General features: G+C 39.2%; 1 protein-coding gene across 1 annotated transcript; it reads right to left on the reverse strand.

Moving 5' to 3' along the window:
- Positions 1–8,318: 8,318 nt before the first annotated feature.
- arl6ip1 (ADP-ribosylation factor-like 6 interacting protein 1) lies at positions 8,319–14,870 on the reverse strand. Its single transcript, XM_057817041.1, has 6 exons — positions 14,669–14,870; positions 11,709–11,842; positions 11,343–11,462; positions 11,129–11,246; positions 10,975–11,059; positions 8,319–8,724 (listed from the first exon to the last, which is right to left on the reverse strand). The coding sequence occupies exons 1-6, from the start codon at positions 14,702–14,704 to the stop codon at positions 8,606–8,608; spliced, it is 612 nt and encodes a 203-aa protein (XP_057673024.1). The 5' UTR covers positions 14,705–14,870; the 3' UTR covers positions 8,319–8,605.
- Positions 14,871–15,380: the final 510 nt, after the last annotated feature.

Genomic DNA, 15,380 nt, shown 5'->3' on the forward strand with positions numbered 1-15,380 from the left:
AGATACTATTCCCTTCACCATGGACGTGTGTTCCTTTTCTTTTCTCACTCAATGTACACTTGGTACTTTCTTTTTGTTCCTGAATTGTGTGTTGTCATCTCATGTTCGTTAAGAATGAACAAAAAATTGACTTTTCTCTTCTTCACAGCCAGACACAGACAACTGAGCTAAACACCCAGACTGACAGCTCAGCATAAGGAGTGAGGGTGCAACCGTTACTACTCATTTCAAGTTCATTTTATTCAGACATGCAAGTTGATTAGACAATAAGTTCACAATAAAATATGTTGAGGTGGTTGCAGCTCAACGTTGCATTCGTAGGAAGAATTGACGGAGAATAAGTTGTCTTTTAGCCAAAACTTGGCGTGTTTAATTTCCACCGACATGCGGATACATCCTCTCTCATTGCTGTCTTCACAGGCAATCCCACAAATCAAAGTCATCAAAGTTAAACAAGAAGAAGTAATAAAAGTAGCACTTTAGACAATTAAGTCCCATCCTGCCATCTTGTGGCGAAAAGATAATATGTCAATATTAACAAGCAATAGGAACATTATTTCAACATCAACTGAGGACACTTTTATGAATACAAAACATTTCCTCCACCATTTCTCTCAACACCCCCACTTGTTCTCATGTTGATGCCTTTTTAACAACCAAATGAAATTTTACATTTCAAATTCCAAAAATAGCACTGTCAAACTTCTTCAATTTTAACTTTGTTACAGGTTTTGTCATGATATCAGCTATCATGTCATCCGTTGTCAATCAGGTAGCACTCCGCATCTCCTCTTTTGAGTGCGACTCCACGGCACCAGGTACCATCTGCCAACTCGACGCTGTGGTTCTCTGGTTTGAACGTCTGCTGGAAGCTTTTGAATTTGGTCTCGTCAGTGATGATATGAGATGTCGCTCCCGTGTCCACCATCAGACCTCGTTCCCGGATGCTGTGTGTATCCTGCTGCCTGGTGTCGGGCTGTTCATCTCTCACCTTGAACACGAAGTCAGGATCTCCATCTTCAGCAATTTTTCTCGCTCCGTCCGGTTTTTCCTTGCGTCTGCAAGTGGTGTCTTTGTGCGTGTCCGTTTTGCACCGACTACACCATGTCTTTTGTCGACATGATTTTCCACGGTGGCCTTTGGTTTGCTTTGAAGCTCTTGCTTTAGTCTTCATCACTCTGTCGCTTGTTTCTGCTGCATTTAACTTTTCCGTTTCTTCAAAACTTCGGAGTTTGGTTTTGAATTCTGCAAATGTCATGTTCTCATCGGTATGTGCCACATGAATTGTAAATGGCTTGTAATTTTCTGGCAGCCCCTTCAAGACCATTGCGATAAGTAGACCATCTCCCAATGTTTCACCTGCATTTCGCAATGCTGTGATGGCGGTCTCAGCTCTTATTATGTAGTCCACAATGCTTTCTTCGGTTCCCTTTTGAAGAGATGTTAGCATGGTGTACAAATTTATAATCCTGGGTTTTCCCTTCCCAGCATAATATTCTCTTAATATTTTCAGAGCTTTTCTTCCGTCATTTGCCGCATCTCTCATTATTAACGAAAGGCTTTTATCATCAAGAAGTTGTATCATTTCAGCATACGCGTCCGCATCTTTCATTTCATCATTTTCTCTCTCTGCTTCAGTGGTTGGTCCTACCAGCACTGTCTTCTTTAGCCCGATTAGATGAAAATGTCCCAACATTTTAGTTTCCCAGAGTTCATATTTAGCTTCATCTCCGTCAAATGCCAGTCGAGGTAACCTACTTGTTCCTCGTGGATCCATGTTGCTTGTTAGCTTTTTCCGCTAATCAGCAGTCCATGAGCGCGCTGTCCTTCGCGGCCTTCTACACAGTGGAAACAGACTTTACCTTCGAATGACTCCTGGGCCCATAACCTGTTGAGGGGCTAAAAGACAACTTATTCTCCGTCAATTCATCCTACGAATGCAACGTTGAGCTGCAACCACCTCAACAAAATATACATTGTAAAATGAGTTCGAAACACTCTGAACAACAAGTGACTTTTTTTAGTCATTGTGCCAGTGATTGTGAAAGTATATGTGAGCATGCTAAATATATGTGTACTGACAAGGTGGAGATAAATTGACCAATTCAGAGTCATCCATGTCTTTGATTTACTGTGAGTTATTAGTATGAAAGCCAATTACTGTAGATGGTAATGACATTCAACACAAAGTATGACAGAAAGATTGACGGATTGCTGGCGGCTGCGACGCTCTGCATAATTAAGGCAAGGCAAATTTATTTGTATTGCACAATTCAACCGAAGATCATTCAAATAGGGGTGTGACAAAATATCGAAATGTTGATATATCGTGATACTTTGTATCCCAAAAGGTTATGCCAAGAATCGAGATGTCGTTTTAAAAAGGTGTCAATGTCCAAAAGAAAAATGAACGAACAAGTTGCTACCAAAGTCTTCCACCACAATAGTGTCTCGGTTAACTCTTAGGCTGCATTGACGGCGCACGATGCCCAATCCATTTAGACTAGGAACGTTCCTTCATTCAAAACCAGAGCATTCACAGTCGTTCTGTCTGATTTTCAGGGCATTTACAGGTCACTCGCTGTTCATTTTAGGGCATTTACAGGTCATTTTCTGTTGTGTTTGAGTCACTGCCTATTCATTTGGGTGATTCCTAGGTCACTTCCTGTTCTGTAAGTCAAAATAACCAGGAAGGGACCCATAAGATACCCCAAAATCAACAGGAGGTAACTGAAAATCGACAGGAAAATGACCTTATATGGCCCAAAATGATCTCATTGCAAGGCATTGGCCGGCATGACCGGCCATAGACATTCAATCCGTTTGAAGTAGGAGGGATGGCATCCTCCCAGTTCAAATGGATTGGACGTCTACAAGTGATAAACTCATTCCAATTCACAGAAGAAGCTTGTTTTTCTGTTTATTAGTTGTTTGTAGAATATCTTAGAATGATTTCCTGACCAATGTATCGATAATCGATGTATCGCCATAACGTCAGACAATCGTTATCGTGAGCTTCGTATCGCAAATCGTATCGTATCGTGAGGTACCAAGAGGTTCCGACTCTGTTAGGAACGCGGGCAGGCAGGTGGTGTGTGGACCCAAATGCAGGGAAAGGATACGAGGCAGATTGACGGTGCAAAAATGATTTAATTATGGCAAGCGAAAAACAAAGTACCAACAAATAATGACGAGATTCCAAAAAACACAGCGGCAAACAAAGCTCAGGTTACTAACAAAAGGCTAGGTATCAAAACTTACTGAGGGGAACACGAGGGCTTGGAGAGACGCGAGAATGCTGACCAGAATGTGGACATGGACATCAACAGACTTTGACAATGACGCAACAACGAGTGAAAAGAAAATGGGAGCTTATATACACACATGCAGACAAGGGGTAACGAGACAACAAGGAACAGGTGAGCACAGGAGGATACATTAGGAGAAGGCACATCAGGTGAAATCAATGGGCAATCACAGGGACAAGTCACACTAGGAGAAAACAAACACAAAACCTAACAGACTCCTACATTCAAGTGCTTTACGTCACATGAAATCCGAAAACACAAAATAATGCACAAAAGTCAAATTAAATCAAGACAGTAAAAACAAAAACTATTGAAACAGGAAATAGAAATAAAACCAAAATATGAATAAAAAAACATAAGAAATTTGAACTATAAGGGCAGTTATGAATATGCTTTGGTAAACAATAGCCTTTTTAGCCCTGATACAAATTAGCTAACGGTTTGAGCACAATTTAGACTTTCCTGAAGGTCTAAATTGTCTTTCTCCAGAGGTGACTGAATGCTGCCTCACCCTGTTTGGCTCCTGCTCCTGGAATACACAGCAGACCGGTTCAAGACGACCTTTCCTTAACAAAAAAAAATGTTTCCTGGTCGGGGAATCAAAAACTTATTGGTGTGATCTAAGCACACCTGAGACGGATATAATGGGATCATGTCGTGAAGTGGCATGTTAGTCTTTAGTGCTCTTAAAGATGATGCTTCCGCTGCTGCTGCTACTCAAAGGTCCAAATGATAGGTTACGTCCCGATCGATCGGGTCCGATCACGTCATTTTCAAAGTATCGGAATCGGCAAAAAAATATCGGACATGCCTTTTTTTAATATATATATATATTTTTTTTTTTTTTTTGGGGGGGGGGGGGGGGATCGTTTTCTAATTGTATGTAACGTTACAGACAAAATATCTTACACTCATCCAAAGTAGTTTTGGCTTAAAGTAGGGTAATCAAATTTATTGCGTTCACGGCGGTAATTAATTTTGTTTTTAATTAATCACGCTAAATAATTAACGCATACAATGCACAACCCATTCACGCATTCTCGCATCCAATCTATAAAGGTGCCATTTTACCTATATATAGAACTAAAAGGCAGCGCATAATGAGTAGAGAGAATTTTGACAGCCTTTGGAGCCTTTTTTTATTTGGCCAAAACCTGACAATCCCTCTCTCAGCAATTAAAAATATCGTGGGAGGTAATGTGGGGAAGAAAGGTAGTAGTTGAACATTTTCTTAACACCTTATTTTCTTTCGCAACGCAGAGAAGATATATCAATTGGTGCTCCTACGCACAGTCATGGTTGCACTTCCCATCATGCATTTGGGCAAAACAGTTAAATGGCTGCAGTATCATTTACTGAAAGCTCAACAAATACACTAGATGCAATATTTAGTCACAATATACAAAGTCACATTTATCCTTTAAGAATTACAAGTCTTTCTATCCGTGGATCCCTCTCACAGAAGGAATGTTATTAATGTAAATGCCATCTTGAGGATTTATTGTCATAATAAACAAATACAGTACTTATGGACTGTATGTTGAATGTATATATTCGTCCGAGTTTTCTTCATTTTTTTCTTAATGCATTGCCAAAATGTATATGATCGGGAAAAATTATCGGGAATGATTGGAGTTGAATCGGGAGCCAAAAAAAAAAAAGCAATCGGATCGGGAGATATTGGGATCGGCAGATACTCAACCTAAAACGATCGGGCGCAAAAAAACATGATCGGAACAACCCTATTACGTACTGTTCCGGGGCGGATCGTGCAGACCGGACGCGCTCAAACTCTGAAATTTAACGGTCGACATGTGACGTCACTGTCAGCGTGCTCCTGAAAGGCAACAAAACAGAAGAGCACGCAGGAGTCACGACTTGAAATGACATGAAAAAAGTTCAAATTATTTTCATGGGAGAAAGGAGAAAGTCATTTTTCAAAACAGGGGGAACAGGGTTGTTTTTTTTGGGGGGGGGCTGCCGAGGGAGATACTACTTAACCTATACATGGAACTACATGTTCGCCTACATTGTCCTTAACCACAAGAGCAATACGTTGCTTCATTTGGTTCTTTTTCATCTGCCTTTCCCTTATTTTCATCTCTTAAGTGCATCAGTGGGTTGAGCAATTATGGGAAAAAAATCTCAATCAGGATTAACCTTTTTATCTTGATTATGATTAATGTATGATTATCTGAAAATAATGTCTGCATAAAATAAATCATGTAGAAAATAAAATGAATACATTTTAATGAATGAATGAATGCATTAATTGGTGTTTGGTTTCAAAAGTGTAAAGTCACAACATGCTCTAGCCTTCTTTCCTTCTAAACCAGGCCGTTTACAAGAAGAAAAGAAGCAGTGTGCTAGTTTTTTTTTTTTTTAACTAAAGACTTCCCTGTGAAACACCAACTGTTTCTCACTAAGCAGCTTCTTGCTCATGTTTTGCTGGTTCTATAGCATACCTGTCAACCCGAGGCAGTTGGCAATCTTACAAATAGTGACTTATTCCCTTACAAATTGGTGACTAATCTTACAACGTTGTATATAGTGTGCAATAATAACAATCATAAATCTTATTCTTTTAAATAATATGAATTTATTGGTAATATTGTCACATATAACCTGGTGCAATCAAAGAACAATCAATATCTTCAGCTACATCTCATGATTGCTAAAATTTAACAGTGACTTTTGTTATAATTGTATGTAGCACTTTTGGCAATTTCTATCATCTCTTGATGGCTGCACTTCATAGCACTTCAGCTCGCGATTCCGTTTGACTTGAAAGTAGTTTGTTAGTGTGTCAATTTATAAATTAAAACGGTCAATTGATCAAATTAACTTACAGATGCAATCTTTGAGTCACGGGACATTTCTTTTGCCAATTCTGTGATCAGCAATAGCTGCAGGCAAATTAGGTTTGGCAACAAATTGGCAGAATAAAATCTCCGCTTTTGTCACTTTTCATTCTGCAGACTTCATCTTTATGACCAGTGTTGTTAATTTTACTTTTAAAAAGTAATCAATTACAGTTAAACACAACACTTCTCTCTCCGTGTCTGACTTTTCTCGCGTCATTCAACCAACGTAGTAACGCATAGTAACGCTCTCGTTGCCAAAATGGTGACAAAATCAGGAGAAAAAAACCCGTGATGCGCGAAAAACGTACAGATTTCGAACGTACGGCGTACACATTTAAAAATCAGTGCTCACTTGTAGAAATAACACCGAAACCGTACAACTTGACAGATATGCTATAGTTCCAGCAGAGTTCACTACATTTTTCAGTTCAATTAACAATAAGAGTAGAAAACACTGCAAATTTATAATTAGACCATAAATAAGTCAATTTTATTTTCAGCTAGCTATATTTCTTACTTCAAGAAATCTGAGTAACATTTTCTTGAAGCACTGGCAGATAATTTCACTTATTTCTAGTAGATTTACACCAAAAACAAGGGAAGTTAACTCGTTTTAAGGAGATGTATTCTTGCAGTGTACTCCAGTTTCGTAGGTTAACAAGTTCACAGTTTAATGCTATGCAAACTCTGATGCAGGTCAGACTGTCAGTAGCAAAATTAAGGGCGTTTGCCACCGTCCACAATATTGAAGTCTTTGTACACTACTTACAGTGGCTGCTGCTGATGGCCGAAAATGACTTCTAATATCCCTACTCTTCGAAGCGGGAGGAGGCGGCGGCGTGTATTTCTGTCGAGGTTGGATGTGTGCGTTGGTGTTGGGAAGGGGACTAAGGGGGGTCTAGTCATCAGCCAATCAAATGTGTGTTTGATGGGGTGGAAATGGACCGGTACATTCAGCATGAAAAAGGGGTAAATATAAATCTGCACATAATGAGAGTAATTCATTTAATAACAGTAGGGTCAATTCTATCCATACAACATATGGAAAGACAATCTAAATGACCTATATAACTGACGTCATCATATACTGACTTAATTAAAAGTTGGTGGGGACAATTTGAGCCTCCTGAAAAGTTGGTTGTGTTTACTCACTACCGTCCCTCTGCAAACCTACATGCCCAAAGTGCCCCTTTTGACTGGTCTTTTTTTTGCGCGCATGTGTGTGCTGGCCATTGTGCGGGAACGCCACCGAGTACTTTACTTGAACACCGAAAACACCTTAAAAAAAAAAAAAAACGTACAACCCTCACTCTTCCATTCCTCACCCCTGCACTGTTCCTCTGTGACCTAGGTGTGTGGTGAGGAGTCTGAGGACATCTGGTGGTTGAAAACAATTGGTGTTACCCTATTAAACTGTGTTCGAGCAAATACTGTAGTGAAAATTCTTACACCAGGTTTATTGTGAGGATTAAAAAAAAATAATACATAATTTTGTCATATTGTTTTCTACTTTAATAATTACCCCCCCACCCCGTTCCATGGCCATTTCGATCCGTGTGTCTCTACTCTCTATAGGCAACCACATTTGTCCGTTCTCTTCACAGCGTTATCTAAAAAGGTACACATCTTTAAGTTCTCTAATAATGAAATGTTTTGAAAAAACTGTGCTGATGGTGGCTCAGTGAACATCTGATGTGGTTTGTTCTCAGATGAACAAGTTGAGGAAGTTTTCATATAAAGGTTGAAGGAAGAAAAGAGGCAAAGACTGACTGAATCACAGCCAGAAAGTGTTGATGACAGTGTTGATTTCTATTCACTATTCCCCCCTCCCAATTAAAGTCTGTCACAGTCACAGCCAATTATACTCTAAAACTGGTTAAACTGGACGTTATGTTGTAGTAAAATGTATTAAATTCTTGTTAATGTGCCCCTTTGGATCAATAAGCATCTGCCCCTACATCGGTCTCTGCGAGCGGGGCAGCGTATTGTTGCACTTCTCATCTTCAACACTAGAGGGCACGAGTCACTTAAACAGGGCTTCTTCACTAGCTCCAAGTTTCAAAACCAGACATGTTGGGATAATTTGACAGCAGACCCACGCAGGTAATATATATTTCACCCAAAGAAAAGCCAGCAGGACAGTAAATGATGTTTAAAGTCATTTTTTTTTAATTCACATTGGAAAGACTCAAATGACAGGACACATAAATAAATGCATGGGAAGGGCTGGGGGGGTATTTACATTATTTCACGGATGGGCAGCAGGCTATTTATTGTTATAGTCACATTTCCTGCTCGCTACCAGATGAATTGAAAGAAAATGAAGGCTAACTTGGAAGAGAAGACGAGGAGCTTCATGGTTACACAAATGAGACAACACAGCAAATCAGTAGTCAATGTAGTCGCCCGTTTACACGCGCATGTGTTGCGAATCTACTCGTTCTTCTTCTCCTTGTTCTTGATCAGCTTGTTGAGTTCCCTCTTGGCCATAGCGGCGTACTTGGACAGGACGCCATGCTGATTGAGGCCCGGAAGCAGCAGCATCAAACTCACTGAAAAGTAAACAACTCTGCGGCTTTAATGACCAAAATACCAATTTATGGATTTTTACGGTTTAACTAGCATCATGTTTGATTTTTGTAGGGATGGAGAAACCGAGGCTTTCCGAAACAATGAACCACTTTTGAGAAAATTGCCCTAAATTGAATCACTGTTTCGAGGCATTTGACACAATGCAAGCGCTCTATCTGCTGGATAAACTGCACGCTTCTTTTTAAAAATAAAGTTCTCAAATTGCCTCAGCATTACATATCTTCTATAAAATATAATACACGACAGTGCTAGTCTTGTGGCTTGTGGAGAGAACAAGTATTTGATGCCAATGGGTTACTTGTTCTCCCCACTGTATATTATTTATTGCATAGTATAATGATTTCCAGAGTCATAAAATGGAAATAATTGAGCGGAATAAAAAGAAGGAAAGGTTTGTGAATTTTAAAAAAATTTTTAAAAATTAAGTATAATTTTGGGGAGTGAGGGGGGGCTGGTTGTGTCGTATGTATGTATTTGTATCTATTCCAAATAACTGAAACTGCGTTATTCTGTTACTTTTTATTGCGTTCCCACCGATTGAAACAGCTCGAGCGGGGCAGCAGGCTCCCATCAAGTTTTAATTTTCCTGTGGAAACGGCGCGATTCACTGACATGTCTGTGACGTTCGAGGCCTCGTCTGCAGTAGTCACGTGATTTTTGGCTTGCTCGAAGCCATTTTCGGAACACTGCTTTGACACACCTCTACTTCATTTGGAAGACTCGAGCGTAACATCTCTAGCTTTTCGTTACTTTGGGTGCGTTGAGAGCATGACTGTTCCATTATCCAACAACACCCTGAGTTTCCCAGTGTAGCACCAGCCAGAAACTTTATCGAACACACTTTTCATTTTGCTGACTTGCTGCTGCTGCTACGGGAAAAACAATTTAATGCTAAATTTGGGTGGTTTTCCAGGTTTGATCTATTCACTGTTAGCACCTTGCTAGCCAAGTTAGTTAAGGACTATGAAGATTTTACTCTTTCCTCCAATGCTGAGTTAACAATTTATAAGGCAAGAGACTATTTCGGTAATTAAAAAACCTCTTAGGACCAAAGATTTTTTATTTTTTTCCAATGCATTTTTTCCAGGGGTGGCAAAGTCCAAGTCCTAGAGGGCCTCAATCCAGCCTACATTCCTTGTCTCTTCTCCAACATGCATGAATCAAATACTCAGGATCATTGTGGGACTTCTGCCGATTTTGCTGATGAGCTGACAATTTGGCTACGTTCACACTACAGGTCTTAATGAAGGAATCCAATTTTTTCGTGTTTTTCCGACTCGAGTGAGGCATTAACTTGACGGTCTGAACGTGACAAGTCGCATAGAAGTGGACCATTTCAAATCCGATCTGGGTCACTTTTGTATGTGGTTCAAATCCGATCTGGGCCACATTTTTCCAGAATGTGACTGGTGGTCTGCACTGTCAAGAGTCCAAAATCGGAATTCATGCAGCAATTACGTCAGCAAAGAGCAAGAGACATGGAGGACGGCACCGATGCAGGCATTGGCGCCTAGCTTGAACTCTGCTTTTAAGCACGAAGTGGGCTTGACCACAGTCATAAAGAAAAATACACCGGTAATGAAGAAATGGATATCCCTGACAATTTTCGATTTTCATCCTGTGCACCAAATGAGCAATATTTCATTATTGCACAAACGGCCGAGTCGGGGCTTGAACGGGCTAAATGGACAAAGGCAGTCTGAACAGGCACGCCAAAAAAAAAAAGATATGACAAAAACAGATTTGTGCATTAAGACCTGTAGTATAAACTTAGCCTTTGATTCAACTGTGTTAGAGGTGAGACACATAGAAAACAGGCTGGATTCAGGCTCCCGAGGACCGGACTTTTCCCCCCGTGCTGATTTTTCTCAAAAAAGAAAAAACTGCCTGGTTTCCACATAGACTAATGTGGTGGGAAACAGGTTTGTGTGTGAACAGTGAAACTGAACTCAGTTTTGCCAAAACTGTGTTAAGTAACAGTTAAATTTCACATTAGGCCAGAAATGTTTGTAATTCTATTTGGAAACTGCATTTTATATTTTCTTTGGGTCATCTCTGTGCAATATTAAAATTGGTTTGATGAACTGAAATCTTTGTGTGTGTGATAAATATGTAAATAAATAAAAACATTAAAATGGGGCAAATACTTTTTTTACCGCATTGTACCCAACGAAAAAACTGCGTGTATGAGTTGTGTGGCGCTCACTCACCAATCAGGTAGGTGAGCAAGAGGTTGTGCACTTGCTGTCCAATCCAGGCCACCACCAACAGGCTGCTGATCACTGACGCAAAGTACTAAAAGAAATAAAAAAACAGACACGGTCACCAGGGCTTTTCATGGCCTGAAGGGGTTTTTTTGTTTACCATCTTAGGCTTCTCCTCCTTGAGTGTGCATAGACGACGCCACCAGCCCAGTAGGCGGCGCTGTGTCTTCACCATGTTGCCGCAGATCTCGTGGAAACGCTGCTGCTGCTCCGTGGTCCTGGTGCAAGCGCAAAGGTGTGAATGAATAAAAGAAAACAAAAAATAGACTCAGGCATATGAGTAGTGCAAGCGGTAGGCCGTGCAGCGCTCTCACCACTTGTTGGAGCCAAAGACTCGGGGCGCCAACGTGGGCACCAAGTAGTCGGCCAGACACAGCAGCATGACTGCGCTCGATACACCCGTCAGCACTGACGGGTCCAAATAGTAGATAAGTCTGACAGAGGAAGTCAAAAAAAGATTATGATCAAGTACACAATGAAAATGCATCCGATGTGGTTAGGCGTGGCCGACTTTGTGACATGGATAAATATCGTATTTTTGTTCAAAGAATTGACATTGTATCGTCATGAAATAAGTCATTCCAATCTGTAACTCTTTGAATACAAACTAAAACATCTAAGGCCCCCAACACTTTTGGGCGGTGTTTGTTATAAAGACAGCATCTAATCACAGGACTCACAGGAAGAGAACGGCGGTAGCGCCCATTAGCGCTCCAGGAAACCATGGCTTCTCCCAGCGCAGGACGCGATCGCCCGCTAGTATCACCTCGCCCCAGGCCTGAAGTTGCTCCTCCAGTTGTGCCGTTTCCTGTGCCTGCATGCCACAACAACAAAAAAAGACACAATTAGTGATGCACGAAAACAAATATTTCAACCGATACCGATAACCAATAATTTCCTCCACCTTCCAGCCAATACTGTGAAGCCGATAAGTCTTTAAAAGATATATATGTACAATTTTAAATTATACACAAGAGCAAATGTTACTGTGCAAAATAGAATTCATTGCTCCTTTTTCCACATCAAATGTGAACAAATAGTACATTTCAACATCGAAACCAGGGGTCCCCAAACTTTTTCGTGTGAGGGCCACATAACTTTTCCCTTCTTTGATGAGGGGCCGGGGTCAGTTTGTAACAGAAAAAGTGTGACGATTGCAGGAGTGCTTGAATGTAAAAATTTATTGTTTTTCAGAAAGCCACAATCAAATAACCCTTTCTGGATTCTTCATGGAACAAAAATAAATAAAAATAAAAATAATATAATATATAGGGCTGTCAAATGATTAAAATGTTTAATCGAGTTAATCACAGCTTAAAAATTAATTAATCATAATTAATCACAATTAATCGCAATTCGGACCATCTATAAAATATGCCATATTTTTCTGTAAATTATTGTTGGAATGGAAAGATAAGACAAGACGGATACATTCAACATACTGTACATAAGTTCTGTTTTTGTTTATTATAACAATAAATCAACAAGCATTAATATTATTAACATTCTGTTAAAGCGATCCATGGATAGAAAGACTTGTAGTTCTTAAAAGATAAATGTTAGTACAAGTTATAGAAATTTTATATTAAAACACCTCAATGTTTTCGTTTTGATAAAATTTGTAAAATTTTCAAACAAAAAATGCACTAGTAGCTCGCCATTGTTCAGCACCACCAATTCTCATGGTGCTGAAAACCATAAAATCAGTCGCACCTATGCGCCAGCAGAAGGTGACAAAACTCCAAAAACACAAGTAACAAGTGCACATGACACTGTACTGTCATTTTAATCTGTTTGAGCGGGGCATGTGCGTTAATTGCATCAAATATTTTAACGTGATTAATTAAAAAAATTAATTACTGCCCGTTATTGCGATAATTTTGACAGCCCCAATAATATAATATAATATAATATAATATAATATAATATAATATAATATAATATAATAATAACAACACATTATTCATTAAATAGATAATAACCAAATAACCCTCTCTTAGTTCTTCACAGAAAAAGGCCAGGAAATAAATTTAAAAAATCAAAATGCTCTCTGGTATTGCTCAGGGGGCCGGACCAAATGTGGAGGTGGGCCGTATCCGGCCTGCGGGCCGTAGTTTGGGGACCCCTGATCTAAACCAATGTACATTAATTAATTAATATTAATAATACTTCCCAACGTAAGCCAAGTTTTTGTTCGAGCTACTGTTTTTTTAATGCATTCGTAATTTAGTTTATAGGTATATTTAGCTGTTTTTTGTGGGAATTTGTGTCCGAACCATTTGTTAAGAGCATGAATTTTTTTTTTTTTTTTTTTTAAGTTAGCATTTTATAACATTTAAGCTAGCGGACTTTTGCTATGGAAGGTAAAGTGGCATATAATGGTTTGTTTTGAAAGTGTTTGCATTTAGTTTTATTGATTTGGGTGGATACACTTTCCTCTAGTGACAACAATGAATATAACCTCCTCTAGTGACAACAGTGAATATAACCTAACTCATTTCACATGGCTGAATCCAGCTGCTCCCTGTTAAGACCAACATATGCTAAGTTAGTTTGTTGGTATATTTAGCAGATTTTTGTGGGAATATGTGTTTGAACTATTTGTTAAGAGCATTGTAAAAAAAAAAAAAAAAAAAAAAAAAAGTTAGCATTTTATAGCATTTAAGCTAGCGAACTTTTGATATGTAAGTTTAAGTGGCATATATAGTAATGGTTATTTTTCAAAGTGTTTGCATTTAGTTTAATTAATTTGGGTGGATACAATGCCCCTTAATTGCACAAAAATGCCTTTGGAGGGCTTGAAGCGCAGGCACAGCATTTGAAAAATTCGCATCGATTGCGCACATTCGGAGGCTTAATCAAGTATATAATTATCAGATTGCATTATCGGTTGAATTTTTTAAAAATCTGGATAATCGGTGCAATGTCATAACTGCCATTATCGGCCGATAATTATCGGCAACCGATATTATCATGCATCTTTAGACAAAATGAGACGCAATATGAAATTCAGTAGCTTTTTAATTCATTCACTGCCATTAGACATCAAAGCAACCACAATGGCTGAGCAATGACTACATTTCAGTTGCGATTAATCACAAGACTAGCTGGAATGAATTGCATTGTCACACATACAACCTGACGATGAATTCAAAAGTAGTTTTTAGCACACTTATTTTAATTGCCGAAAGAAATGTGATCGTTTTAATCTCAATCAAGATCGCAGTCATAGACAATCTGATGATGAAAAAAAAAGTATTATTTAGTATTGTTTTATTGTAAAGGCAATAAAAATATGTATTTTAACTTAAACTCGGAGAAAAAAGTTTGAACACTCTTTTTTTATTATTTTTCTTTCGAGTTTGAACAATCCTGCATGAAGAGCTCGTCGGCATCACGTGTCATGCAAGACTGCAAGTCACACGGCTAGCTTGAGGGAAGTCTAGGCGGCTAGCTGCTTAGCATGTTAGCCCGCTGCTTAGGCTACTAACATGTAAACCGAGTAAGAGTAGCTGCAAGTTGCTTTTAATTCACGACCGACACGACACGGCAGTCAGTTTGCGGCGGAGTCAAGGCCCGCCAAAAGCCGCAGATTAGCACCAGATAACTTCGAGAGCAACGACGTCATGTTCTTACTAACCAGCATGTTTGTGCTCTTGTTGTCTCCTTCGACCATGGCTGCACGACTATAAAGTTGTTGCAAATGAGTGTGTTTTCAATGTCTACCAAAACACAAACACGTCGACGGATAGGCACATAAACTGCTCCACTCTTCGGGTTGCTTCGAAGTCGTTAACGGTCAAGAATTGACAGGATGTTTTCACCCGAGGCGCCTGCGTCAAAAGTTGCGCTGGGCATTGTGGGACATGTAGTTTTACTTTCTTTTCATGGCGGAAAACACAGACAAGACTGAAAAAGCAGTTTTCTGCTCTTGCACTCCTCTTTAAAAGAAACTGCTGTATTTTAAGCCAAAACAACTGTTGTGTTTGATAGAACAATATATCTGTATGCTGCCATAGCAGATTCATGGCGCAATAAGCCGCCGAACTATTTTTTATTTTGTCCGTAAGTGATCGTATTTATTATTCGAAATGTCTGTCATTTCAAGCTTAGAATCATTAATTGATGTCTAACATTTAGTTAAAAAAAAAAAACGACTTTAAAAAATCATTCACTCGCATATTTTAAACTTTTCAACAAATTACGTCACAATGAAAAAAATGGTGTCTGTAAAAAAGTCACGGATATCTATCTCATCATAACCATCGCTTAATTGTATTTTTTTTCGTTACAGTCGCGTTTTCCCCAATATTTCAGATGATAAATAATCGATCCAAACAAAGAAAAATTGA

This window comes from Corythoichthys intestinalis, chromosome 16 (genome assembly GCF_030265065.1).
Source record: "Corythoichthys intestinalis isolate RoL2023-P3 chromosome 16, ASM3026506v1, whole genome shotgun sequence".
Taxonomy (NCBI): Eukaryota; Metazoa; Chordata; class Actinopteri; order Syngnathiformes; family Syngnathidae; genus Corythoichthys; species Corythoichthys intestinalis.

Excerpts from the sequence above, each read along its gene's own strand:
- arl6ip1 (XM_057817041.1), bottom strand. The coding sequence starts at position 14,704 with ATGGTCGAAGGAGACAACAAGAGCACAAACATGCTG. Across the intron at positions 11,060-11,128 it reads AGGAGGAGAAGCCTAAGATG|TACTTTGCGTCAGTGATCAG; the intron begins GTAAACAAAAAA and ends TATTTCTTTTAG. Across the intron at positions 8,725-10,974 it reads CTTGCTCACCTACCTGATTG|TGAGTTTGATGCTGCTGCTT; the intron begins GTGAGTGAGCGC and ends TTTACTTTTCAG.